The sequence below is a fragment of the Mastomys coucha genome, unplaced genomic scaffold, assembly GCF_008632895.1.
Source record: "Mastomys coucha isolate ucsf_1 unplaced genomic scaffold, UCSF_Mcou_1 pScaffold14, whole genome shotgun sequence".
NCBI classification, from domain to species: Eukaryota; Metazoa; Chordata; class Mammalia; order Rodentia; family Muridae; genus Mastomys; species Mastomys coucha.
Genome location: NW_022196896.1, coordinates 81,625,931 through 81,651,306, shown reverse-complemented (window position 1 = coordinate 81,651,306; position 25,376 = coordinate 81,625,931). Strand labels below are relative to the sequence as shown.

Sequence of the window (25,376 nt, the reverse complement as noted above, 5' to 3'; positions counted from 1 at the left end):
GGACGAACAACAATATGAACTAACTAGTACCCTCGGAGCTCCCAGGGTCTCAACCACCAACCAAAGAAATACAACTTTCTTATGACCAGTAATTATTCCCTCAACACAGAGTTCCCTTAGTTCAAGCTTCTCTACCAAATTTACCATAAGCTGGACTGCTTAAACAGTACATGTTCATTTCTCAGTTGTGGAGGCTGGGAAATCAAGGTACCTGCAGATGTAGGTGTCTGTCTTCTCACTGTACCCTTACACTGTGGTTGTCAACCTTCCTAATGCTGTGACCCTTTAATAAAGTTCTTCATGTTGTGGTAACCCCCAGCCATCAAAGTATTTTATTGCTACTTAACTACAATATTGCTACTGTTATGAATCATAATAAAAATATCTGATATGTGACTCCCAAAGAGGTTGTGACCCACAGATTGAGAGCCACTGCTTACAAGAGTAAGAAGAATAAAGAGAATGAAACATGTTCCCTTTACTTGGCATTCATTTATTTATTGTATATGCATATACATGTGTGGCTGCACACATGTTTAGATTCCAAGAGTGAGATCATGCAAACTTACATTTTTGTATCTAGGTTATTTTCCTTAACATAATGACTTCCAGGTTCCACATAAATTGATGGTAACAGGATTTTATTATATATAAAAATTAATACCTCCAAGAATATTTTTAAGATGGCATCTAATTATGTAGCTCAAGTTAGTCTTGAGCCTGTAATGCTTCCACACGTTTTTATTATCTTTATCTACTTTGTAATAGCACACTAAGTATTCTTGCTCCTATATAACTATAAATCAGTACCCATTGATCAATATTTATTTACCCTTCTCCTACTGTCTTACTGTTCTTTTGCTCTGAAAGAGACACCATGACCAAGGTATCTTATTGAAGAAGACGTTTCATTGGAGGGCATGCTTAGAGTTTTAAAGGTTAGTCCCCTCATTATCATTGAGGAGAGCATGGTAGCAAGTAGGCAGGCAGGCAGTTTGAATAATAACTGAGAGCTTACATTCTGATCCACAGACATCTGGTAGAAAGAGCAAGATGGGTCAGAGCCTGGTGTGGATTTTGAAAACCTCAAAAAACCCACCCACAGTGACACACCTACTAAAATAAGGCCACACCTTCTAATCCTTCTCAAACAGTTCCATTAGCTGGAGACCAAATATTCAAATATATGAGCCTCGAGGGGCCATTCTCATTCAAAACACCCATTCTCCCAAGTCTGGTAACCACTATTCTACTTGCAACTTTCACAGGATGTGACCTATAGAACATGATTGGGTGACCTTTGCGCTAACTCGTTTTCAGGTTAATTGATCCTCTTCAAACATAATATGAAATATAAGTATGTATCCTTTGAGTAATTTCTATTTCTTTCAATCTGTTTTTAATTTAACCTAGATTATTTGATCAAATACCTATGGGCTATTCTAATACTGGATTTGCCATAAGTTCTTACTAGCCAAAATAGCTATCTGAGGTGGAAGACCAGTAAAAAGGTAATTAGAGTTAGTTATTAATTGGATGCAACTTGCAACAATCATATTACATAAGTTGGGAAAGTTTCTCTCATTCTCTCATTCATACTTCCTAGATTTTATGTAGATATATAAAATCACATATGTATATATGATATGAAATGAAAATAAAACTGTTTAAACAGATAGGACTAACATTAGGGTGGAGGAGTGAGAATACAAAAGAAGTGGGGGCTGTAAATGGGAATATGTTCAACATAAAATATATACATGTACAAAACATTTTTAAAGATTTCTTTATGTATATGAGTACACACTGTAACTGTACAGATAGTTGTAAGCCTTCATCTGGTTGTTGGGAATTGACTTTTAGGACTTCTGCTCACTCCAGTCAGCTCCAGTCAGCCCCACTTGCTCCAATAGACCCTGCTCACTCCAGTCGGCCCTGCTCGCTCAGGCCCAAAGATTTATTAATTATTTTAAATAAGTACACTAGTTGCACCAGAAGAGGGCATCAGATCTCATTATGGATGGTTCTGAGCCACCATGTGGTTCCTGGGATTTGAACTCAGGACCCTTGGAAGAGCAGTTGGTGCTCTTACTGGCTGAGCCATCTCACCAGCCCACATGTACAAAACTTAAAAAGAAATTCTTATTAATTACTGTGTAAAGTTATGTACTAGTTGACATGATAGTCTAATTTTTAAGTACCTTTAGAGGGATATCTATCATAAAGCACATCTATTTTTATATCAAAATTATGTTTCCATTTTTGGTTTAAGCATTTTTTCTGCAGTGTGAGTCTATCATTCTTCTTAATTGGACATTCATTTCTCTTTTTTTTTTTTTTTGCTTACTATTCCTTAAAACCCAGGCCACTTGGATGGGCACCCTACCTTTCATAGTATAAGATTCAATTTATGAAACCATACTCCCTTACAGATTTTTTGTTGTTGTTTTGTTGGAGGTTTTTTTGTTTATTTGTTTTTCGAGTCAGGGTTTCTCTGTGTAGCCCTGGCTGTCCTGGAGCTCACTCTCCCAAGTGCTGGGATTAAAGGCGTGTGCCACCACTGCCCGGCTTCCCTTACAGATTATTTTTCTAAACTTTTCTTTAAATAACATCTTCCTCCACTGGGAGGATGAGAGTAAGCAGTGGAATTTTATACCATATTACATACTCTATTAACAATGTAATTTTACCAGCTTTTACCAGCTTTGGGAAAGCATATGGATGAAAGATAGGGATTATTTTTCATTCCAAATGAAATAGTATTTCTTAGTATAATCTATTCAAAACACAGTGGATGCTCCCATACATAAGACATTTATTCCCAGACACCAGTAAATGCCTCAAACCTCAGATAGTACCTAATGCTATATATACACACAAGCATTAGTCTGACTACACAGCTAATATATAACTCAATCATTTGGAGACTATGCAGCATGGATATGATGAACAGTATGAAAGTTCAAATCCAGAACATGTTGGATTGAGAAAACATAAGCAGCTTAAAATAGATAAATTGTTTCTTTCTGGACTTTTCCCATATTAATGGATTAGGGGCCACTATAAACTACACATAATAGAAACCTTGGAAGGGGAAGCTTCAAATAAGGTAGAAACTTCAGTATGCATCTGCATTAGTTACTTGTCTCATTGCTGCAACAAAACAGACAAGACATTAAAAATAAGGGATTGATTTTGGTTCACAATTTGAAGTCACAGTTCATTGTGGCAGAGATTTCAGGGTGACACGGGCCTTGTGAGGTTCAAGCTCATGCTGCAGTCGCAGTCAGGAGCCTTGTGAGGTTCAAGCTCATGCTGCAGTCGCAGTCAGGAGCCTTGTGAGGTTCGAGCTCATGCTGCAGTCGCAGTCAGGATAGAGAGAGATGTGTGCTAGTGCTCAGCTTGCTTTCTCTCTTTTAGCTCAGTCTGCAGCTTCTACCTCTAGAATGGCGCCACCCGAACTTAGGGTGAGTCTTCCTATCTTCTGTTAACCTAATCTAGATTATCACAGACAACCTTATCTTACATGCTTGCCTTCTTGGTGATCCTAACTCGTGTGAAATTGACAATATAAACATAACAAATCGATCACTTGTCGACTTGACAGTTGTCTTGGTTGGGTTTTTTTGGGTTTTTTTGTTTGTTTGTTTTGTTTTGTTTTGTTTTGGCAACTTGACGCAAACTAGTGTTATCTGAGAAGAACCCACAATGGAGAAAATGTCACAGCTTGTAGAACATTTTCTTAATTAGTGATTGATGTGGAGGGTCTAGCCCATTGTGGGTGGTCCTTTGAGTTACATTAGAAAGTGGTTTTCTTTAAGATTTTATTTTAATTTTATGTATGTAAGTATACAGTCACTGTTGCTGTCTTCAGACACACCAGAAGCAGGTATGGGATCCCTTTTCAGATGGTTGTGGTCACTGGGACTTGAACTCAGGACCTCTAGAAAAGCAGTGAGTGCTCTTAACCACTGAGCCATCTCTCCAGCCCCAGAAAGTGGTTTTCTAAGATGCCTGTATTAGATAAGAAAGTTGTCTTTGGTTGTATTTTTTTAAAAAGCAAGCTAAACAAGCCATGAGGAGCAACCCAGTAGATAGTATTCCTCTATGTCTCTGCATCAGTTCCTGCATCCATGTTCTTGCCTTAATGTAATGTGACCTGTGAGTTATAAACTGAAATAAACCCTTTCTACCCCAAGTTGCTTTTGGTCTGGTGTTTTATCACATAAATACAAACTAAGACAAAAGCCAAGCACAGACTTTTAAGCCATAATGTTCTACTCATCCATATAGACTTATGGCCATCTCATAATACAAAATGTATTGACTCCAATTTTGGAACTTTAACAGTTCCAAAACTGTTTAAAAGTTTAAGTTCAGAGTCTCTTTTGAGACTCAGGAAATCTCTTTAATACCCTGTACAATCAATAAGTAACATGGTTCTAATACATAATATATAAAAGAAACAATGGGAAGGAGCATAGCAAGGGAAAGATCAAACCAAAGCAAAACCAAAAATATATTCCTAGAAAACCCCAAATCCTTTAGTTCCATGTCCATCATCTGGAGCTCATGGTGAAATCGTATGGACACCAAATTAAATGAATAGCTCTGCCCCTCAGCTGGCTGCTGCACATGTAAATATGCGCTTGGACTGGCTCAGTTTTTGTCTGCAGCTTTCTTTGGTAGACATCCATGGTCTCCAACACTCTAGAGTCTACATCACAAGGTGGACTTTACTTTCACAGCTAGCTCCACAAAGTATCCCTCAGAACTGTGACCCTGACACACAGTGCCTGACCTCAGTGGCACTCAAAAGAGACCCTGCACTACCTATCCTTGCCCCTGAATCTGACATCATTCATGTCTTCAAAACCAATGCCTCAAAGATAATGTCAAGTCTTGCTGCCACATCAGGTTGGAACCCAGCCCCCTTGGATCACAATTGTAGCAATTTCTACAATTTATACCTTGGTGGCTAAATCTGCAAGATCACTTTCCTTATTTTAGTGGGAGGGTGGTTAGCAAGGGATCTCCTCCTGTGGCAGTCTCAGTTCAGATTTTCTCCTATGTCATAAATTTGCATTTTTGTAAGTTGGAGCATTTGATGGAGTCTTGTCTTCAGTTCTCCCTTCCTGTTATCCTACTGAAGAATAAATAATGTTTCTATTTTAACAATTACAGATGGTTTGCCATAAGTATTCTACACGTCCACATTTTTTAATTTGCTCACACAGCTTTTCTTGCTAAAGTTCACTCTTTGAATCTTTTTACTCTCATACTGTAGATATGATTAAGAGCATTGAAAAGGAGCCATGCCACAAAATGAATGATGCCCTGCCTTGAAATTTCCTCTACCAAAGATATTACTCCATTACTTTTGAATTCAGCCTTATGTAAGTTTCCAAGACACAGGCAGAAGGCAGCCAGTTTCTCTCCCAGAATGTAAAATGAGTGGCTTCAATGAAGTTCCTGGTTGGGTCCTTGTTTCCCTCTTAAACTTTATTAGCTAAGCATTCATGGTCCATGGTTCTAATAGCATTATGATGATCTTCCAAACCTCCACCAAAATGGTCTGTTGTGCTGCAACAAGTAACTGACAAATGGTACTTAAGGATTTTTTTATATTTTTTATTATTATTTGTTTTATTGATTCACTTTACATCCTGCTCACTGCCCCCCTCCTGGTCACTACCTCCCAGTCACCCCTCCTTCAGTGCTTCTCCCATCCCCTTCCCCTTCTCCTATGATTGGTTGGGTCTCTTTGAGTGTCCTCCCAACTTGGAACATGAAGTCTCTGTAAAGCTAGGCACATCCTCTCCCACTGAGGCCAGACAAGGCAGCCCAGCTAGAACATATCCCACATACAGGCAACAGCTTTTGGGATAGCCCCTGCTCTAGTTGTTTGGGACCCACATGAAGACCAAGCTGCACATCTGCTTCATATATGCAGGGAGGCCTAGGTCTAGCCCATGTATGTTCTTTGGTTGGTTGGTTCAGTTCTTGAGAGCCCCAAGGGTCCAGGTTAGTTGACTCTGTTGATCTTCTTGTGGGGTTCCTATTGCGTTAGAGGCCAAAATCCTAAGGAAGGATTTCTTACAGTTTGAGAGTACAGTCTATCTTAGCAGAGAAGTTATGGTGATAGAGCTTGAGGCAGATGATCACATTGCATACAGTCAGGAAGTTCAAAGAGATGACTGCTAATACTCAGCTTACTTTACTTTTTTTTTTTTTTTTTTTTTTTTTTTTTTTTACTACTTTACTCTTTTCATTCAGTCCAAAACCCAACCCATTGAGTGGTACTACTCAGGGTTGCTCTTCCCACATTGTTTTAGTTTGGTTTCTGTTGTCATAATAAAACACTGACTAAAACCAACTTGAAGATGAAAGAATTTATTTCAGCTTATACTTTGTAGTTCATCATTGAGAGAAGCCAGAGCAGGAACTCAGGGTAGGATATAGAAGCGGAAACTGAAGCAGAGACCATGGAGGAGCACTACTTACTGGCTTGCTTCCATGGCTACCTCAGCCCACTTTCTTATACAACCTAAGACCACCTGCCCAAGAGAAGCACCACTGACAACAGCTAGGCCCTCACACATCAATCATTAAAGCCCCACAGACTTGTATACAGTTCAGTGTGGTGAAAGCATTTTCTCAATTAAGATTCCCTCTTCCCAGATGGTCTAAGTTTGTGTCAAGGTGGCAAAAAAGTAGCCATTACACACCTCTGTTAGCCTAATCTAGAGCCCAGAGACTAACCTTATCTGGATGAATTCTCAGCAACTTGACTCCTAGGTGACCCTAGATCTTGTAAGATGTCTAGTCAAGACTTGGTGACTTATTAGCTAAACCCTAAGGGTCTTCTATTAATTCTTTTCCTATGTTCTTTCATTTCAGTTCTGTCAAGTATCCTGTGTAATTTTAATTTTTTTCAAAGTCTACTTTCAAGGATGGTTCTTCAGCGCTTTAACCTCCCTTTTAGCCCAACAGCCACCAGAGGTAGTGGGAAAGAAAGGATACCGGGAAAGTAGACCTGTTTAGAAATGTTCTTTGGAGCAACTCCCATCTGCATTGTCAGGAAATCAACAGTTCAGTTCATAGGTCAGCAGCAGCAGCTCTATTCACTCACAAACATTTCATAGATATACCAGCAGTCCAGTTTGTTACAGTCGGGATAGCAAACATGAATCAGCAGGAGGGACCAGGGCCAGCAGTTCGGTGTGCTTCTCAACGAAGCAAAGAGATTCGAGACCCACAAGTGTTGCACAGCAAGCCTAACCCAACCCCCCATCACTGGCCATCGAGTCCTTTTCATACTCCCTCCAAACATCACATGTCCTCCATTGGTCTTGCCTCAGCCCGTGAGTCTTTCTCAGCTGACATCACTCTGCCAATTGGCCTGAGTCTTTGGAAGTGGCAAGAAACTACAACACACCACCAGAAGTTTTGGTGCATTTCTTTCTATGCAAATGCAGTTCAACTATGCAGTGTAAGGCAGACCAGTACATGCATGTCATTAGCAAAGAATCCTACATCACATGTCCTTTCACATGTTTGCTTTAACAGAACATCCTTTCACCTGTGTCTGCTTCAGAGAAATGTTCCTTCACAAGTCTGCCTTAGCCTTTCACCCGTGTCCACATCAGTGAAAGATTCCTTCATGTGTTGCCCTAGCAAGACAGGATCCAACACAACTGACTCTCTGAAGAACCCTTAACTTTCTACTTCAATCTTGTCTTATAATTTTATTAATCCTAATTTATGGCTCTTTTTCCTTGGGTTCAGTTATCTTTACATATTACTTTCAAAACTATTTTTAGTATTTCTATGAGCTACTAACACAGTTCTCCACTTGTTTTCCTAGAGCAGTCTTCCAGTTTTTATTTATACTTTTGAATTACTTTAAATTTATTTTTCAGTTGAGATAAAAAAAAATAAAGGGTAGGGGGCTGGATACATTACATAACAGTTAAGAACAGTGGCTTCTCTTCCAGAGGACAGGGGATAAATTCCCAGTACCCACAGGATAACTTAGAACTATCTGTAACTCGTTCTAGAGGTTCTGATGGCCTCTTATGGCCAACCCAGTGCCCAGCATGCACGGATACACAGATTTACAAGCAGGAAAAATATCCATACACATAAAATAATTTTTAAAGGGGGGTAGCTGTAGATGTAGCTCGTTTGTAGAGTGCTTGCCTAAAATTATCACAGCTCTGACTTCTATCTTGTAATACAGTAATCTAGAGGATTATCAAGCTTGTTTAATGGGACAATGATTTGAACATCAAGGAAAGACAAGACTAGACCTCAAAAAAAAAAAAAGTGAAAGTAACTTTATTGAAAACTGCTCTCTTCAGGAAGGAGGGATCCCAGAACTGGGAGTTCACTAAGCAGAATGTGGATTGGACGTTTTATGGAACCTGAGCTGTGCATTGGATACATAAATGAGGAATAAATGTCTGAGAAAGAAAGCTGGGTGAGGTTATAGAGTATGCCTGTACTCTGGCCTTTTTGCTGGTTTCAGACTCAAGTTTTTCACTGTTCTTTCTCTGGCTCCCAGAAACCTGTCACAGTCCTGGGCATTCTGTTGCATTTTTGGAACACAACAGTGGGTTACAATCCTGGCAGCATATCAAAAATGTTGTTAGAATGTTCTCACCTACAGGCCCTTTGTCGGGGCTAGTTACTAATGCTGATCCATCAGTAAGGGGTGATTCACAAGTGAAATCTCAGATACTAGTCACACATCTGGGCAGTCCTTAAGAGTACAATTGTAAATGCTTGTCCCACCTCTGTATACACACACACACACACACACACACACACACACACACACACACACACACCCCTAATCTAGCAATATTCTGATGACCAGATTTCCACATATAATCCTGTGCCGTACACTGGCAGTGAGTTTTCCTAGAGTTTTGATCACAGGATCTTGAGCTGCTGAGTCAACAGTGCATCATTGAGATTGGTCATTTTGAAATAATATTCCATAGCTGCTCTGATCAAGTGCCAAATACTGAAAAGCAAAGATTTTCTTGGGGTCTCCTTATGCCAGCGGCACCGTATTCTGCCTTCCCTCCCTTCTGCTCCGTAAAATGTTCATTTCTGAAAATAAGGTACAGATCTTCTGAGCTTTTCTGTATTGTAATGGCTCTGTCTACTATGGAACTCCCTCTCACCCTTGTGTTTTTTAATAATACTTTTCATCCAAAAAGCTAGTCCATGTCATGATGTGTTTACATGTTCATGTGTATATTGATACATGTAGAGGTCACAGAAGTCTGTGTCAAGTTTCTTACTAAATCTCAGTCCACCTTATTTTTTGAGACATATCTATCACTGGGACCTGGGGCTTACCAGTTATGGCTCACAATTCGGCTGGTTGGCCATCAACACCCACCCCTGCCCCAGGAGTCTCTTTTCTGTGATTTCCCAGCACTGAGATTACAGGCATGTGCTACCCTGCCTGGCATTTTTACACAGGTTCTGGAGATCTAAACTCATGTCTTCACCCTTGGTCAGCAAGCACTTTGGATAAAAGTGCTGAGACATCTTCTCACCCTACTTTTGTGTCTTTGTATTGGAAAGTTAACACCATTTACATTATAGTTACTGTTTAGGAAGGTTTTCAGATTTCTATAATTTGGTGCTTGTTTCCTTATTTGGTTCAATAATTGTTCTTTTTCCTCTGTTTGTAGTAGGGAGCACTAACTCACAGTAAGATATGATTTTTTTTCCTCAAACCTACTTTGTTCATCTTTCCTCTTATGAAATGTACTCTTTCTTTGTTCTCTCATAATTGAGGTTTGGTTTTTTCTTTCTCTATGCTGAGCATTCTTTTAATTGTCTTCTTTAATGGTCACTAATTTGTACTCTCTTGATATGTATATTTTTCCATTGGTTTTAAAGGGTAATTGGATGTACCAATCTTGGTATTTATTTACTTTCAGGTCTTGAAACCTACCATTCCACACTTCATGGTTTTTAGAGTTTTTGTTGAATTCTACATTATTCTGAGGCATTTGCCTTTGTATGTTGGCATTTTCTCGTGAATTTTAATATTACTTTTTGTTTTGTATTTTTGATATCTTGACCCTAATGTGGCATGGAGAAGTGGTGGTGGTGGTGTCCCTAAGGGGCTCTTGGGTGTCCACTTATTGCCATAGATTTAGGGAATTTTCTCATAATACAGTTGCTAAGTTTCTTTGCCTTTAGTTTTGTCATAGGTCCTTCTACCCCATGGCTTCTTAGCTTTTGATCTCTTAGTCATTTACTAGAGCTATCAAAAGTTGTGGTCATTCTCCTCTTTCATTTTTTTAATTTATGTCTGAATGTTGTATTTCTTCAAACAAGTCCAGCTGGTAGTATTTCTTCTGTTTGGTGTAATCTGTTGGTAATGTTTTCCATTGTGGTTTTCATTTTTAATATTTCTGTTTATTTATTTCACTTTTCTTCCAATTCTATGTTACTGACTTTCTTCTCTAGATCCTGAGTTGAGTTCCTCACTTCATTCTCCTGCTTGCTTATATCCTCTTTGAAGTCATTGATCAGTTTTACAAGTAAACATTTGAATTCTGTCATTTTTTTCCTAGTTCAGTATCTTTGGATCTGGTAATTAAAGAGTCTCAACCTTTTGGAATCATGTTGTATTTTTTGTTTCTTATGATTCTGTGTTGTGGTTTGTGCAGTTAATAAGAATAGATACATATCTTCTGATTTTAATCGGGAGTCTTTTTTGTTAGCAGTCCTTACTTGGAAGTTCAACCCCAATACCACTAAGAAGGGGGAAAATAAACTAATACACTAGGAAATACCATGTCTCCAAATAACTAAATTACTTTAAAATGGTTAAAGCCAGCAGAGCAAGTAACACAGAATACTAGAAGCCTCTTCCCTGAGCCTGGGTGGAAAAGGACAGTGAAATGGTTCACAGTGAGCCTTGCAAGGGTGGTATTGTCAGCTTTGGCCCAAAAGTTTCTTTGTGCCATGAGCAGAACTTAATGTGGAGACTCATAAGTGATCAGAATGAATGCTCATCCCTAAATGGCACATCTATAGCAAGGTGCCAGTGCTCAGGAGCATCACAGAAGAGGAGGGCAGAAAGAGCATGGATGAAGAGGATTGCTGTGAAATGCCATCTTCTGGACATGAAGTGGTCATTGCACTCATGAGCTCACTGCACTTATGCCTACCTGCACAAGCTCAAGCCAAAATGATCAGTCAATATTCTAACTGACGGTGCTAATTAGGCTCAGTGCATTATCAAAAGGGGGAAATACAAAGGTAGAAGAGTGACATATTTGGGAGCATCAGAAGGATTGGAGGGAGATTTTAGATATGAGCAGGGTACATTGTATACATGGATGAAATAGCCAAAGAATAAATAAGAGATGTTCTTTTTTAAAAAGACAGAGAAAGCTTTTTAATAATTCATTTTATGTGCATTGATGTTTTGCCTGCCTGTATGTCTGTGTGAGGGTGTTAGATTGTGGAGTTACAGACAGTTGTGAGCTGCCATGTGGGTGCTGGGAATTAAATCCAGGTCCTCTGGAAAAACATTCAGTGCTCCTAACCACTGAACCATCTCTCCAGCACCAGACAGAAAAGCTTTTTAAGAATCATGAAAGTAAAATAATTAAAACCAACTGGTCTACCAATGGCCAAAGAAAAGAAAATGGCAAAAATATGGATTTAGATGTTTAAAGTTACATGAGGTAAAAGTAGAAACAGTTACTGAGGGCTTGGTGGATAAGAAAAAAAATAGAATCATCATCATTTACATGTTAACTTGTCCATCAAATTCTCAAAGATCACAATAAATCCAATGGTTTTCTGACCCCTTAATGCCATATAGTCTACTTTATATATTGGATCCAGTTTTTACACCTCTGTAACTTACTAAGAATGATAAATTCATTTCTCTCTCCACTGCCCCAAAATCATTTTCAAAGCTCAATTATTGTATAGTAGGGTTATTATCTATTTCTTCAATATTTCTCCACTTTCAGTTTCCATGCTCTTAATTCTGTATAAAATCAAATTTAGTTTATTTAGATTTTTGTTTCACTGTGAGTTTTTTCAGTGCTTAAGATTGAACCTAGAGCCTCATACAAGTTAGGTATGTTCTCAAGCCCCTCGACTTTTTTAGCTAGGTATGGTTTGCATGCCTGTAATCCCAATCACTAGGGACACTGGGGTTAGAGCATTGCAAATTCAAGCTTGTTTGGACTATATAATAAGACTCAATCTAAATATAATTGGTTAATTAATTAATTAAAATAATATATTCCCCTTTGTCACTTTCATTAACTTTTACCAACATTCTTACCAAAGTCTTTACTTTTAACTTTCCAATGTTTGCTAATCAGAATTATATGTATTAATAATAAAGCTATGTAGCACCGCTTCCTGTTCTCTCTAGATACACCGAATCTTTAACCAAGAAATCTGATATACAGCAAATCCCTTAGAGACTTACAGCATATAGGAGGTACAGCCAGTAAGCTCTAAGTAGTTAATTTGGTGTGAATAGAAGTATTTTATCACAATAGATACCATTCATCTAACAAATACTTATCACCTAACATTGATGTCACAGGGCACAATACTAAGTAACACTGAGCAATATTGAATGAGTCAGTAATACCCATCTATAAAGTTTTGTTTTAGAAAAACAGATAAGTCTTAAATTAAAAATATATTTCCTCACTTGCATCTTTTCAAGTGCTAAATATTCATGCATAACTAATAGCTACTGTGTCTTACTGTATAGATATGGATCATTTCCATTAACAAAATTTTATGGGACAATGCTGCTTTAGAAATTGCAACCTCTGTGAAATATTTAGCTTTGGTTTCCAAAACAAGGAGTTAGCGAAGGCCCATGGTGCTAAAAAGGTAGTTGCAACTAGGTTGTTTCTAGTGACCTAACTAGTCATTTTTGTTATTTGTTAGCTTAGAAAGACATTATTGTTGTCTTAATTCTGGTCTCAGTAAAATTCATCTCACTTAGGATGGCTCCCAAAATTGCAGTCATTAGCCTGCTGAGACAGAAGTCATTTAAAGACTTTCCTGGGCTGGATGTCCAAGCAGGCACCCAGTTAATGTTATAAGCACAGCAACAACAATCCTGGCACATGGGTACATGGACGTCCTCTGGCTCTTACTGTTAAATACCCATATGGCTATCCTATCAGTGCCAACTCAAACAGTGCTTTTTGTTGTTGTTGTTAATCTTCTAGATAGCCTTCTGCCAGACACTCCTATACTTTAAAAAAACCACATTTTTAAATCCACCTAATAGAAGTTACTATTGTAGCTCACTTGTAATCATGCTGATCTACACCATGATACTAGACGAGAGAGAGTGCAATGTTGACTGTAAGTTCTTGGAAAGCAAGGGGCACACAAGAGCTGGATTCTGAAAGTCTGCTAATTGCTAGCTTCTCACTCTGTAGCAAACTGATTTCATGAGTACCACATTCTACAAGTCTTTAGTAACTGTTGATTATGTTCTGCACTCATCTATTCTTAATCTTTTTTCACTTCAGTCTTCCTGATCTGTATTTTCTCTTTACTTAACAGACAGTGTGGAGCATTCATTATTAAGACAATTGGGCAGCTCTAGTCCAGCTCAACTGATTTCTTGTCCATTGATCCTTGTGTGACCAAGATCCAGCTTCAAGGAACCGGCTAGAAGCTGCCCGTTGTGAAACTTAGGGTTAGTTAATACCTCACCCCATTTATTTACTCCATAATAAGCTGTCTAAATTTGACATTTGCTTTTACTGCTGTTTTACAAATTTTAATTAGGTAGATGTGGCATTTGGCTTTATATGTGTTAGTTTAATTGCAGTAAGACTTCCTAGATGTTTTATCCATTCCATAAATAATAACTATATCAGGAATAGTGAGGTGTCTTTCATTTTCTCTACTTGGTGTTACTTCTTTTAATCTCAGAGTTTTAGACATTTTGTTTTCTATCTTTGATATTTAAACATTTTGGATAAGAGTCATGTCTAATAGAATTTTAATTCTTCCATAACTTATAGAATGTACTAGCCTTAATGGTTTCATTTTGTCAATTTGCTTTGTTGTATTATCACTTACTATGCTTTGTTGAATTTTTTTTTGTTACTGCTACTCATTTAGTGTTGTTTCTGCATGGTTTTCTGAATTTAAATAGTATTTAATACTTTGTGATAACATCTTCCAAATATTAGAAATACTACCAACATGATCAATATTCTTGCTTTTTCAGCTTATTAATTAAACTATATGAATTTTTTCTAATGTTTCAGATAAAAGCATAACCTTGTACATCATCTATTTGATATCAAAGTTTATATAATGTTGATCCACCTCATAGAATTTTTATAAAAGAGGGGCTCACTTCTGACATTATCATATACTTTTCCAGTGTATTAGTTCTCTTAGAATGCTCACTTCCTTTTCTCACTTTTACCAATCTATACAATTACATATGATTAATTTAGTAAGACAATTATTTTCATTAAATGCAAAATTATTTCTTATACCAAAGGAAAACTGTAGATTCTAGTTCCAGGGCCAACTCACATTATAAACTTAGAAAATGGTAGAAGAGATTAATTGTTCAAAAGATGGAGGACAAGTCATATGTTTCTAATCAGGAAAATCTCTGTAGTAGGACAAGAAATAGCTCTTTTTATATTTATTAGAAGTTCTTTCACTGGCGTATTAACTTTAGAACAGAAGGAGAAAAGTCTAATTATCAACATTACCCTAATGATTGTCCCTCTCCTCACCTGTCCAAGCCCCTCATGCATTCCATGCTCAGCAGCAGCAGTAAAAACAGGACCAGACCCCAGACTTTTTCCCATGAGTCAAATAGGCTTTTTTCTTCTGAAACCACAATAAGTATGTTTGTCAGTCAGATGGTTTCCTGAGAATGATAGGACCCATGTCTATATACTGGCATACGAATATCTCACGCACTAATTATTCTCAGTTTTAAAAAATGTAATAGACTAGTAAGTCCCATAATGAAATGTCAAAAAAAGATTTTGTTCTGTAATTTAGAAAAATTATTAACCAGTGATGTTAGAAATCTTTTATAATAGCACTATCCTTGAGAACAAAAAAGGTTACTGTTTGGTTTTTAAGGTGTTAAACATGATGCTAAACAAATCCTGGACTGTTAATAAAAATTAATGATGTATTATATTGAACAGAATTCTGATAATAATTCATACCTAGTATGTTTCTTTACAGTTATATATATATATATTATATGCATACATATAAACATATATATTATGTGTGTGCTCATATACATCATATATACACACATACAATTCATACATGTATACAGTCTTGAAGTTAGCTTTATTTTGAGAAATTAATAAAAACTTTGGATTTACTGACAATTGAGTTATGGGTGGAATCATTTGTCTTTCTTCTTGGCTGAGCTTGGTAAGCCAAATATACTGCCTCTAAAAACAGAGTGAGAGGACAGAAACCCTCCTTACATATTATAAGTGAAGTCCATTAATTTATTTCTATGTTTAGTATAACTTCAATCAATTTTAAAGACTTATTTAGTGCCCATTTTGAAAAACCAATCTGAAGAAGACATCTGAAATTCACTGTGCTAAGATGACATTGAAACTATAAAATTAGTGTATACAGTCAACATGACTTTGCAACTTGTTATGCCAAAATCTCAGATACATTTAAGATAGAAAGGAATTTTCAGAGTTTAAAACTTTAACTTCTATCTTGATTAGGTGATTTCTTTAGACTGGAATAAAGTCACACACAAAAAGTCTTTGCACATTTTCCAAAAATCATACTTTGGTAATGTTAAAATTCAGAATCAAAAGCCTAGAAAGAACGATCAGGAAGCAGCAAGTTGAACTTAGCACATTTCAGTGTTACACTGATACTTCTAGACCTATACTTTTAACTAAAATTTATTCTGGAATCTCCCTCGACATAAGGCAAGGGAAGGGAGCCTCAGTTAGAAGAGTGCTTGCCATGGAATCAGGAGGACCTGAGTTCAATTCCCAGAGCAATGTAAACAGGCTAGGCATCATAACTCACACCTGGAATCTGAGTGCTGGAGGGGAAGAACAGCACCCTGGGGGCATCGGGCAGTCAGTACAGCCCAACCAGCAATTACCAAGTCAGGTTAGAAATCCTATCTCAAAAATCAAGATTACATCACCTGAGTTTACCCTCCACACACAGATGCATGCACCCATACTCATGTGCAAATGACTGCACACTGACACACATACAACATACACCACATACCAGAGGCAAGGTGAAAGATTTTGCCTGAAGGATGGATATCAGTGATGCTTATATTGCAGGCATGGTAGTATATTCCCTTAATCTCAACACTCAGGAGGTAGAGAAAGGTGAATCTCCAAGACCTTTATAGCCTGGTCTATATTGAGAGTTTCAGGCCAGCCAAAGCTACATGAGACCCTATCTCAAAAATAAAACCAAATTAAAAATAATAATAATAATGTTGGTTCTGTCTCTTTCACTTCTGTATTTTCATCAATGTACACACATTCCTAAAGGTATGCTTTAAGCTTTCGTCTTTCCATGCAAAATGCCATTTTCTGATTACCATCGACAGTAGCTGCTACTTGTACCTGCAGCATTTTTTGACTCTGCTTGTATGTATTGCACAAATTTTCTACCTTATGCATTCTGCTTATTTCTCTCAACAATCAAATGCTCCTCAAGATTACTTACTTTATATTGCCAAGTTTTACATTTTTTGTTTCTGTCTGATACGATTTTGTTTTCTACTGGTTTCATGGTTGTTTGTCTAGGTTCTGCAAATATGAAACAGTAGACATAAATTTCCAAATAATGAAATAAGAGATTATGGTTTCCAGTTTTATTATTTTTAGACATTCTGATTAACAAAGCACAAATTGATATAATGCCAAATTTGACTACTGTTATCTAAAAATGCATAGTAATAGACTGTATAGTTAGACATTTTATGTAAGACATCACTCACTAATGAGTGGTTACCTATTACATATTTATTTTTAAAACATGTAATTTGCAAACTTCCCATCTATTTAGTGGTCATTTGCTCATAATAATTACTTCTTCATAAGCAGAAGGCACAATTTTATTATTTAACAATATATGACAATGATTTTCTTAAGTAAAATAATGTCTTGACCATAGTTTGCATTTCTTTCAAAATGTATACCTTTATAAGTAATTGTCATTAAGTATTTGTGATGCTCAGTTTTGATTCAGCTTGACAGGATCCAGAAGGATTCATGTCTCTGAAGACATGAATCTGGGCATGTCTGTGAGAGATTTCCTCGGGCGATGTCCACTAGTGTTGTCATTGCTCAGATCTTTTTCAAGCAACTGTACTGTTGAGATGCTGTGGGTACAACTTCCCCAGTAATACCTCTAAAACACAATCTTAGAGTGGTGTTACAGTAGATATATAATCTCACATTGGGGTTTCTACCCCACCTTTGATCATTTAGTTCCCAGATAAAAGACACACAACCTTTATATTTATAATATGCCTTAATTAGCACTAAAGCTGAGCAGATATCTATCCTTAGAGCTATAGAATCTATTTCCCCATCAATAACCCCCAAATTATAACTTGCCATGTTCCATCTGGGTAGCTCTTAAATCCAATTGGCCAGCCCTCATGGCCATATTTTCATTACTCACTTTACCCCTGGTGTCTTCTCTTCCCACACTCTCTCCCCCCTCCTTTGTGGTCTTCTCAGACTCCAAACCTATCTATCTCTCTTCTGCCCAGGTACTGGCTTAAAACATCTTATTTCACCAATCAGGGATAAATTGGCAGGCAAGGTTATTATAGCATCACTATGAAAGTGCAGATTCTCTCATCCCTGGGGGGACAACCATGCCAGTATTTAGCATTACAATAATAGCAATAGACCAGACCTTAATTGAGTAGGTGTCTTGATTCTCTGGCTTTTAATATCTTTCTGCCCCCGCCTCTTCTCCAATGTTCTCTGAGCCTTAGGTGTAGGCGTTATGTTGTAGGTGTACCAAATAGAGTCAGGCACCTCACAGCCACTTACTCTCTGTGGTTTGAACAGTTGTATATTGCTGTAATAATCTTCACTTCAGCCACTGATAAGAGAAGCTTTTTTGATGAGGGATGAGAGCTACACTTATCTGTGGGTATACATATTTAGAATACAGGTAGAAATTATACTGGTTTAGGAAAGTTTTAGTAGTAGATTATCCTCTATTGTACAGATCTCAGAATATTCAGAGATTCCCTTGAGTCCCTAAAATACTTCGCACTTCTTCTAAATAGTGTTAAAACTGTTAAAGACTGTGGAGACTTTAACTGGATGCATTTTGCATTATAAGATGGCCCTAAGCCTGTGGGGGAAAGCAGTGGATGTCAAGTTGACAGGGGGTAGACCTGTGAGTATTAATATTGTCAACTTGATAGATCTAGAATCACTGGAAATAAGCCCCTCAGTATGTCTGTGAGGGATTTTCCAAATTAGAAGTCAGCTGATGTGAGAAAACTCACTAGATGTACACAGCATCACATTCTATAGGCTTGTATTCTGGAAGGGAAAGAATCCAGTCTCACAAGGTGACCACCTGCTTCTAGGTCCTGTCACCATGACTGCCCCACATAATAGGCGGTACCTTGGAACTGTGAATAAAAATAAATTCTTCCTGCCTTAAGTTGCTTTTATCAGGTATTTTGTCATTAGCACTAAAACAAAAAAACAAAAACAAAATCCATTATTTCTTATAAAGGCAAGTGGTCAAAGACATTTCTTTAGGTAATTCTCTTTTCCTTTTATAATTCATTTATTTATATACTTTACATGCTAACCACAGTTTCCTCTCCCTCCTCTTCCTCCTTCCTCCCCGTCCTTCTCCCCCACCTCCACTTCCTCACATCCAATACTCACTTTCTCTTCAGAAAAGGGGAGGCTGTAGCCAGGCTTTCGGCTGTTTTATGGGTTTCTATTTTACCACCCTTAGTCTATCCTTCCAACCCCGTTATACTAGATAGGAGAGAAAGAAGGCTAGAGGGTAAAAGGGTCAACATCATTAGACTACTTCCTGCTGATTAGCGGCATCAAGTTCCTTGGGGCAAGTTTGATCTTCACCATCAGGTTATCTAACTTCTTTTTTCAAGTCCCTTTGGCATGACCACTTAACAAACAGCAACCAGCAGCCACTCTCAGGGCTCTAGTCTTTTTATACCTTCTCGAGAGTCCCCAGAATTCCAAATGTCAAACACTTGCAGAAACTGTCTATAGCTGTCAGAATCATACCGCTGCTCAAGTAAGAGGCAAATCAGTCAGCTGCTGTGGAAAATCTCAAGCAGCCCCATATCCCACACCTGGGATTAAAACAAAAACATATTCCTATTACCTTTCTGTATTTTTTTAAAGAAACCAAAATTATCACACAAGAGCCCTCCCGTGTGTATCAACCAGCCTTGCCATATCAAGTTGTAGTAAGACAAAGTGCATCTTCTCCTATAGAGGATTAAAGAGGCAGCCCCGTTAGGGGAAATGACCCAAAGGCAGGCAGTGTAGTCAGAGACAGCCCTGCTCATGCTATTACGAGTCCCGCATGAAGACCAAGCTACACAACTATTGTGTCGCTTGTCTAATATGTGCAGAGGGGCTAAGTCAGTTCCATGCAAGCTCCTTGGTTGGAAGTTCAGTCTCTGTCAGCCCTTGTGGGCCCAGATTAATTGATTATGTAGGTTTTCTTGTGGTGTCCTTAACCTTAAAGTTTAGGGACCTAAAATCCTCCCTCCTTCTCCCCCTGCCCACCCTCCTCCACAGGATTCCCCGAGCTCCACCTAATGTTTGGCTGTGGACCTCTGCATCTGTTTTCACCAGTTGCTAGGTGAATGACTATTACACTAGGCTCCTGTCTGCAAAGTGTAGTAGAATATCATTAATAGTGTCAGGCTTGCTCTCATAACATGAGTCTCAAGCTGAACTAGTCTTTGGTTGGCCATTTCCTCAATTTCTGCTCCATCTTACTCCTATACATCTTTGGGATTCTTCCAATGGAAGTCTTACCTGGTTACAGGATATGGCCAGTTCAGGCTCCACATACCCCATCACTAGCAGTCTTAGCTTCAGTCACCCTCAGAGATTCCTGAGAGTTTCCATTACTCTAAGTTTCTAGCTCATTCCAGGAATCCCGCATCCCCCATTCCAGTTGTCTCTCCCAGCACTCTCCCCACCCCATCTTCCCCCAACCTGATTCCTCCTGTTCCCATCTCCACCCCACCCTTACTCAGTCCCCTCCCTGTCCACCCATGATGTCTATTTGTTGCCCTTCTCAGTGACAAGATAACAAAATATATATCAATTACAACTATCATTATGATATTAATAGTATCATATTATTAACAAGCAATGTGCTTTAAAGATTCTATAACCAATTCTAAGTTTAGACAAAATACAAGGCTAGAGATATTCTCGGTTTTTTTGTTGTTTTTTGTTTTTTGGTTTTTTTGAGACAGGGTTTCTCTGTATAGCTCTGGCTGTCCTGGAACACACTCTGTAGATCAGGCTGGCCTCAAACTCAGAAATCCGCCTGCCTCTGCCTCCCAAGTGCTGGGATCAAAGGCATGCGCCACCACTGCCCGGCAGATATTCTCATTTTTGACAGGTGGGTTTTTGTGGGTTTATTTCATATATTAACCTGTTCCTTTGTTGAAATATCAAACAAACAACTGAAAATCACCTCATAGATTTTGAAGATCAGAATTTTGTGTATATATTCCAGCTGAAGGAAAGTGACCAAAATATGATTTGTAATATACAAAATTGTAATTCCTTGTTAATATTTAGTACTTTCCACATCAAGTATTTAACTAAGATGTTACTATGTAACTAAAGTTACTATATTTCTGTCTGTACTGATGGGGCAGTTAAGAGAGGGTCTCAGGTGGCTCAGACAGGACAAGAACTTGCTGTTTAGCTGGAAATGACTCTGAACTCTTGATCAATCTGCCTCCGCCTCTAGAATCTTGGATTGTGGGCATGTACCACCACCCCTGGCTTTTTATCTCAATGGCTCTGTAAAAGTAACAGTGTAGAATGCAATCCCTCCTGTCCTCATCTGCAGTGCTATCTGGCATCTTTGTGTGTGTGTGAGTAGTTCCATTTTCTGAGCATGCCACTATATGAAAAAGGCAGAAATGCTAAAGAGAATACAATATGTTTTGTTTTTTGACAAGACCTTGGAAGTCAAAGCTTGTCTTACAGGAAATAAATCAAAACTCCAAAGGAGAAATGGTTCAGAGTTGTGTGGGTGGGGAGGGTCTGGAAGAGTTGGGGTTGGGAGTAGTGATCAGAATATATTGTATGAAAATTTTTTCAATATAAAAAGATATCTTAACCCTTAAGATAGTAACAGTAAAGACTTAACTCTGACTTGGAATATAATAGATCTAACACCATACAACCCATTTGATGTATCCATTACTTTAATTTTAAAATATTATTTTTTAATTATATCTCATGTCTGCTTATATTGGGTAAACCCATGATAGAGAATTCAATTTCCTTTATTATTGGAGGAAACATCCCCAAATTTTTTCTATAGAACATTTTCATATGTACCTTTTAGTTTATCTTTTTTGTTGTTCAAAATCATTTAAACCCAATACCTTTATATACTGTAGGTGGATGTACCTGAGAGTATATTATTGAATATTTTTCTGTTATTTACAAAGTAGTTTTCTCTATTTTGTATAAAGCATGGTCTCAATTAAAGTCTAAACAGTGTCTTGTGTATCATGCTAACTGCTTGCTCAGAAATAACATCATGCTTAGGAACTTGTCAAGTTTTATTATGATTATTAATCTTTGAACCATCTCATGAACTCAAAATTGCAAATCCTTATTTCCTCTTGAGAGTTATTGCACCTTCATTGATGAGCAGATGTGACTTTATTTTCATTATCTTCATAGAAATCAAGGCCATGGGGTTAAAGAGATGGCTTAGCAGTTAAAGACACTTTTATTACACTTACAAGGATCCAGGTTTTGTTCCCAGCATTACATTAGGCAGCTCACAACTGTTAAGTCTAGTTCCAGGAAACCTGACCTTGTCTTCTGCTTTTGTGGACACTGCATGCACATGGTGCACATAAAGACAAGCAAGAACACACACACACACACACACACACACACATATATATATAATGTTTTGAGGAAAATGGCCCATATAGGCTCATAGAGAGTGATACTATTACTATTAGCAGGTGTGGCCTTGCTGGAGCAGGGTTAGCCTTGTTGGAGAAACTATGTCACTGGGGGTAGTCTTTGAGGTTTCAGAAGCTCAAGCCAAGCCCAGTGTCACTCTTTCTTCATGCTGCCTGAGGATTCAGATGTAGAGCTCTAAGCTACTTCTCCAGCACCATGTCCAGCTGAATGTTACCATGCTTCCTGCCATGAAGATAATGGACTAAACCTCTGAAACTGTAAGCCAGTCCCAATTACATGTTTTCCTTTATAAGAGTTGCTATGGTCATGGTGTCTCTTAGCAATAAAAAACGCTAAGATAGAAGTTGGTTCCAGGAATTGAGGTATTGCTGTGATAAGCCTCACGATGCTCCTAGAGAACTCAGAGGGAGTTTGTTTGGAGGAATGTAGACTTTTAAGATTAAAAAGTCAGTTGAGAGTGCATACCATGTGAGTTCTTTTGTGATTGGGTTACCTCACTCAGGATGATATTCTCCAGATCCATCCATTTCCCTAAGAATTTCATAAATTTGTTGTTTTTAATAACTGAGTAGTACTCCATTGTGTAGATGCACCACATTTTCTGTATCCACTCCTCTGTTGAGGGACATCTGGGTTGTTTCCAGGTTCTGGCTATTATAAATAAGGCTGCTATGAACATGGTGGAGCATGTGTCCTTATTACATGTTGGAGCATCTTCTGGGTATATGCCCAGGAGTGGTATAGCTGGGTCCTCTGGTAGTACTATGTTCAGTTTCCTGAGAAACCGCCAAACTGATTTCCAGAGTGGTTGTACCAGCTTGCAATCCCACCAGGAATGAATGAGTGTTCTTTCTCCACAACCTCTCCAGCATCTGCTGTCACCTGAGTTTTTTATCCTAGCCATTCTGACTGGTATGAGGTGAAATCTCAGGGTTGTTTTGATTTGCATATACCTGATGAATAAGGATGTTGAACATTTCTTCAGGTGCTTCTAAGCCATTTGGTATTCCTCAGTTGAGAATTCTTTGTTTAGCTCCGTACCCCACTTTTTAATAGGGTTACTTGGTTCTCTGGAGTCAACCTTCTTGAGTTCTTTGTATATATTGGATATATTGGATATTAGCCCTCTATCAGATATAGGATTGGTAAAGATCTTTTCCCAATCTGTTGGTTGCTGTTTTGTCCTATTGACAGTGTCCTTTACCTTACAGAAGTGTAAAGGGCCGGGCATCTTTGTCCCCTTAAACCTGTGGAGAACAGGGTCCTGGTAATCAGGCAGGCAAGGCATAGGCGAATTGAAAAAATGACACACACAAACACAGGCACAAGGAAGTGCAGAATCTGAATATATATTTTTAAAATTAAGCATCAGACCTTTATGGTCATTACAAATGAAAAAGAAAAAGTCAGGCATCTCAGTGGTCAAGGTACATCTGAAGCCATCTGAAACACACTGGGTCTAAAACAGCAGCTGTCTCTTCTGGACAAGTGATGCATCCCATCCCTGGGCCCAGAACGCTCAAGCCACACAGGGCCGGCGGGGGTGAGGGGGAGCTGCTCAAATGCCTCACAATGCAGCTCTCTTGCAGCACAGCTTCTCCTCCATGGAGCTCTTTCACACACACACACACACACACACACACACACACACACACACACACACACACACTAGGCTTTTACAGTCATTCTAAACACAAAAAGAAGTAAGATAAGCAGCCAGGGAAATTTGACAGAAATCAGGCAAGCAGGTAGCTGCCAGATCAAAGCCAGTTTTGATCTTAGCAGCCAAGTGAGAATGATTCCTTCCAAAGAGCAGTGGTGCACTTTCCAGCTGGGCCATCTTGGCAACCCCAAGCCAATTCTCTGGGTACGTCAGAGGCAAGCACCAGGGGGTCTCAATCTTGCAGCTCTTGGAAATGGCTTTGGCTGAAGCATAAACATTAGTGATAGATTCCCAATTTCAGGGAAGCCCTTCCTCTTCTTTCTAGTATGTAAAGAAGTCTGCTGTGTGTGTGACTGCTAATTTTTACTTTGTTGATAGTAAACAAAATGCCTGATTTCTATTGCTAACTCTAGAGACATTCTGTCTGATAAAGCAGCTTCCATGTGAGATTCCAAGCTAACAACAGCTTGGCATCAATTAGGATCAGTTGGAACACTGTGGAAGCCAGGAAACAATGTTTAATCTTTGCTTGGCTAATTCTTGGGGCACCTCTATGCCTGAATGAAAGCACATTGACTATCACAAAGACTACTTTGGAACACATCTGAGTTAGGAGATGCCAAAGAATTCCATGAGGCTAGCCTCTCTTGAAGCTGTATGCCTCAGGTCTGTGGCCAAGCTTTTGGGCTTGTCACAAAGACTCCACTGAAGTGGACAAGTGGGCATGGCACAGAAGCTTTGCAATTTTATAAGGTCCCACTTGTCAATTCCTGATCTTAGAGCAGAAGCTATTGGTGTTCTGTTCAGGAAATTTTCCCCTGTGCCTATGTGTTCGAGACTCTTCCCCACTTTCTCTTCTATTAGTTTCGATGTATCTGGTTTATGTGGAGGTCCCTGATCCACTTGGACTTGAGCTTTGTACAAGGAGATAGGAATGGATCTATTTGCATTCTTCTACATGCTAACCGCCAGTTGATCCAGCACCATTTGTTGAAAATGCTGTCTTTTTTCCACTGGATGGTTTTAGCTCCTTTGTCAAATATCAACTGGCCATAGGTGTGTGGGTTCACTTCTGGGTCTTCAGTTCTATTCCATTGATCTACCTGCCTGTCACTGTACCAATACCATGCAGTTTTTATCACAATTGCTCTGTAGTACAGCTTAAGGTCTGGGATAGTGATTCCACCAGAGGTTCCTTTATTGTTGAGAATAGTTTTTGCTATCCTGTTTTTTTTTTTTGTTGTTGTTGTTGTTGTTGTTATCCCAGATGAATTTGCAAATTGCTCTTTCTAAGTCTTTGAAGAATTGAGTTGGAATTTTAATGGGGATTGCATTAAATCTGTAGATTGCTTTCAGCAAGATGGCCATTTTTACTATATTAAAATGCCAATCCACGAGCATGGGAGATCTTTCCATCTTCTGAGATCTTCTTCAATTTCCTTCTTCAGAGA

At 38.4% G+C, this 25,376-nt stretch overlaps 1 protein-coding gene across 5 annotated transcripts in view; it reads left to right on the top strand.

Annotated features, from left to right (window-relative positions):
- The window catches only part of Boll (boule homolog, RNA binding protein), a 140,083-nt gene that overhangs the window by 84,742 nt on the left and 29,965 nt on the right, over positions 1-25,376 (top strand). Inside the window, exon 11 of one of the 5 annotated variants that reach the window (XR_004117886.1) lies at positions 13,600-13,735. The exons of 3 other annotated variants lie outside the window; for them this stretch is intronic. Coding sequence is in view for 1 of the 2 variants with exons in the window: in XM_031367527.1 (XP_031223387.1) it covers positions 13,600-13,623 (24 nt within the window). In the remaining variant the exon portion in view is untranslated. Of the gene's footprint in view, positions 1-13,599; positions 15,225-25,376 lie in introns of those variants that run through there. One more of the 5 variants, XM_031367527.1, reaches the window with a different exon arrangement.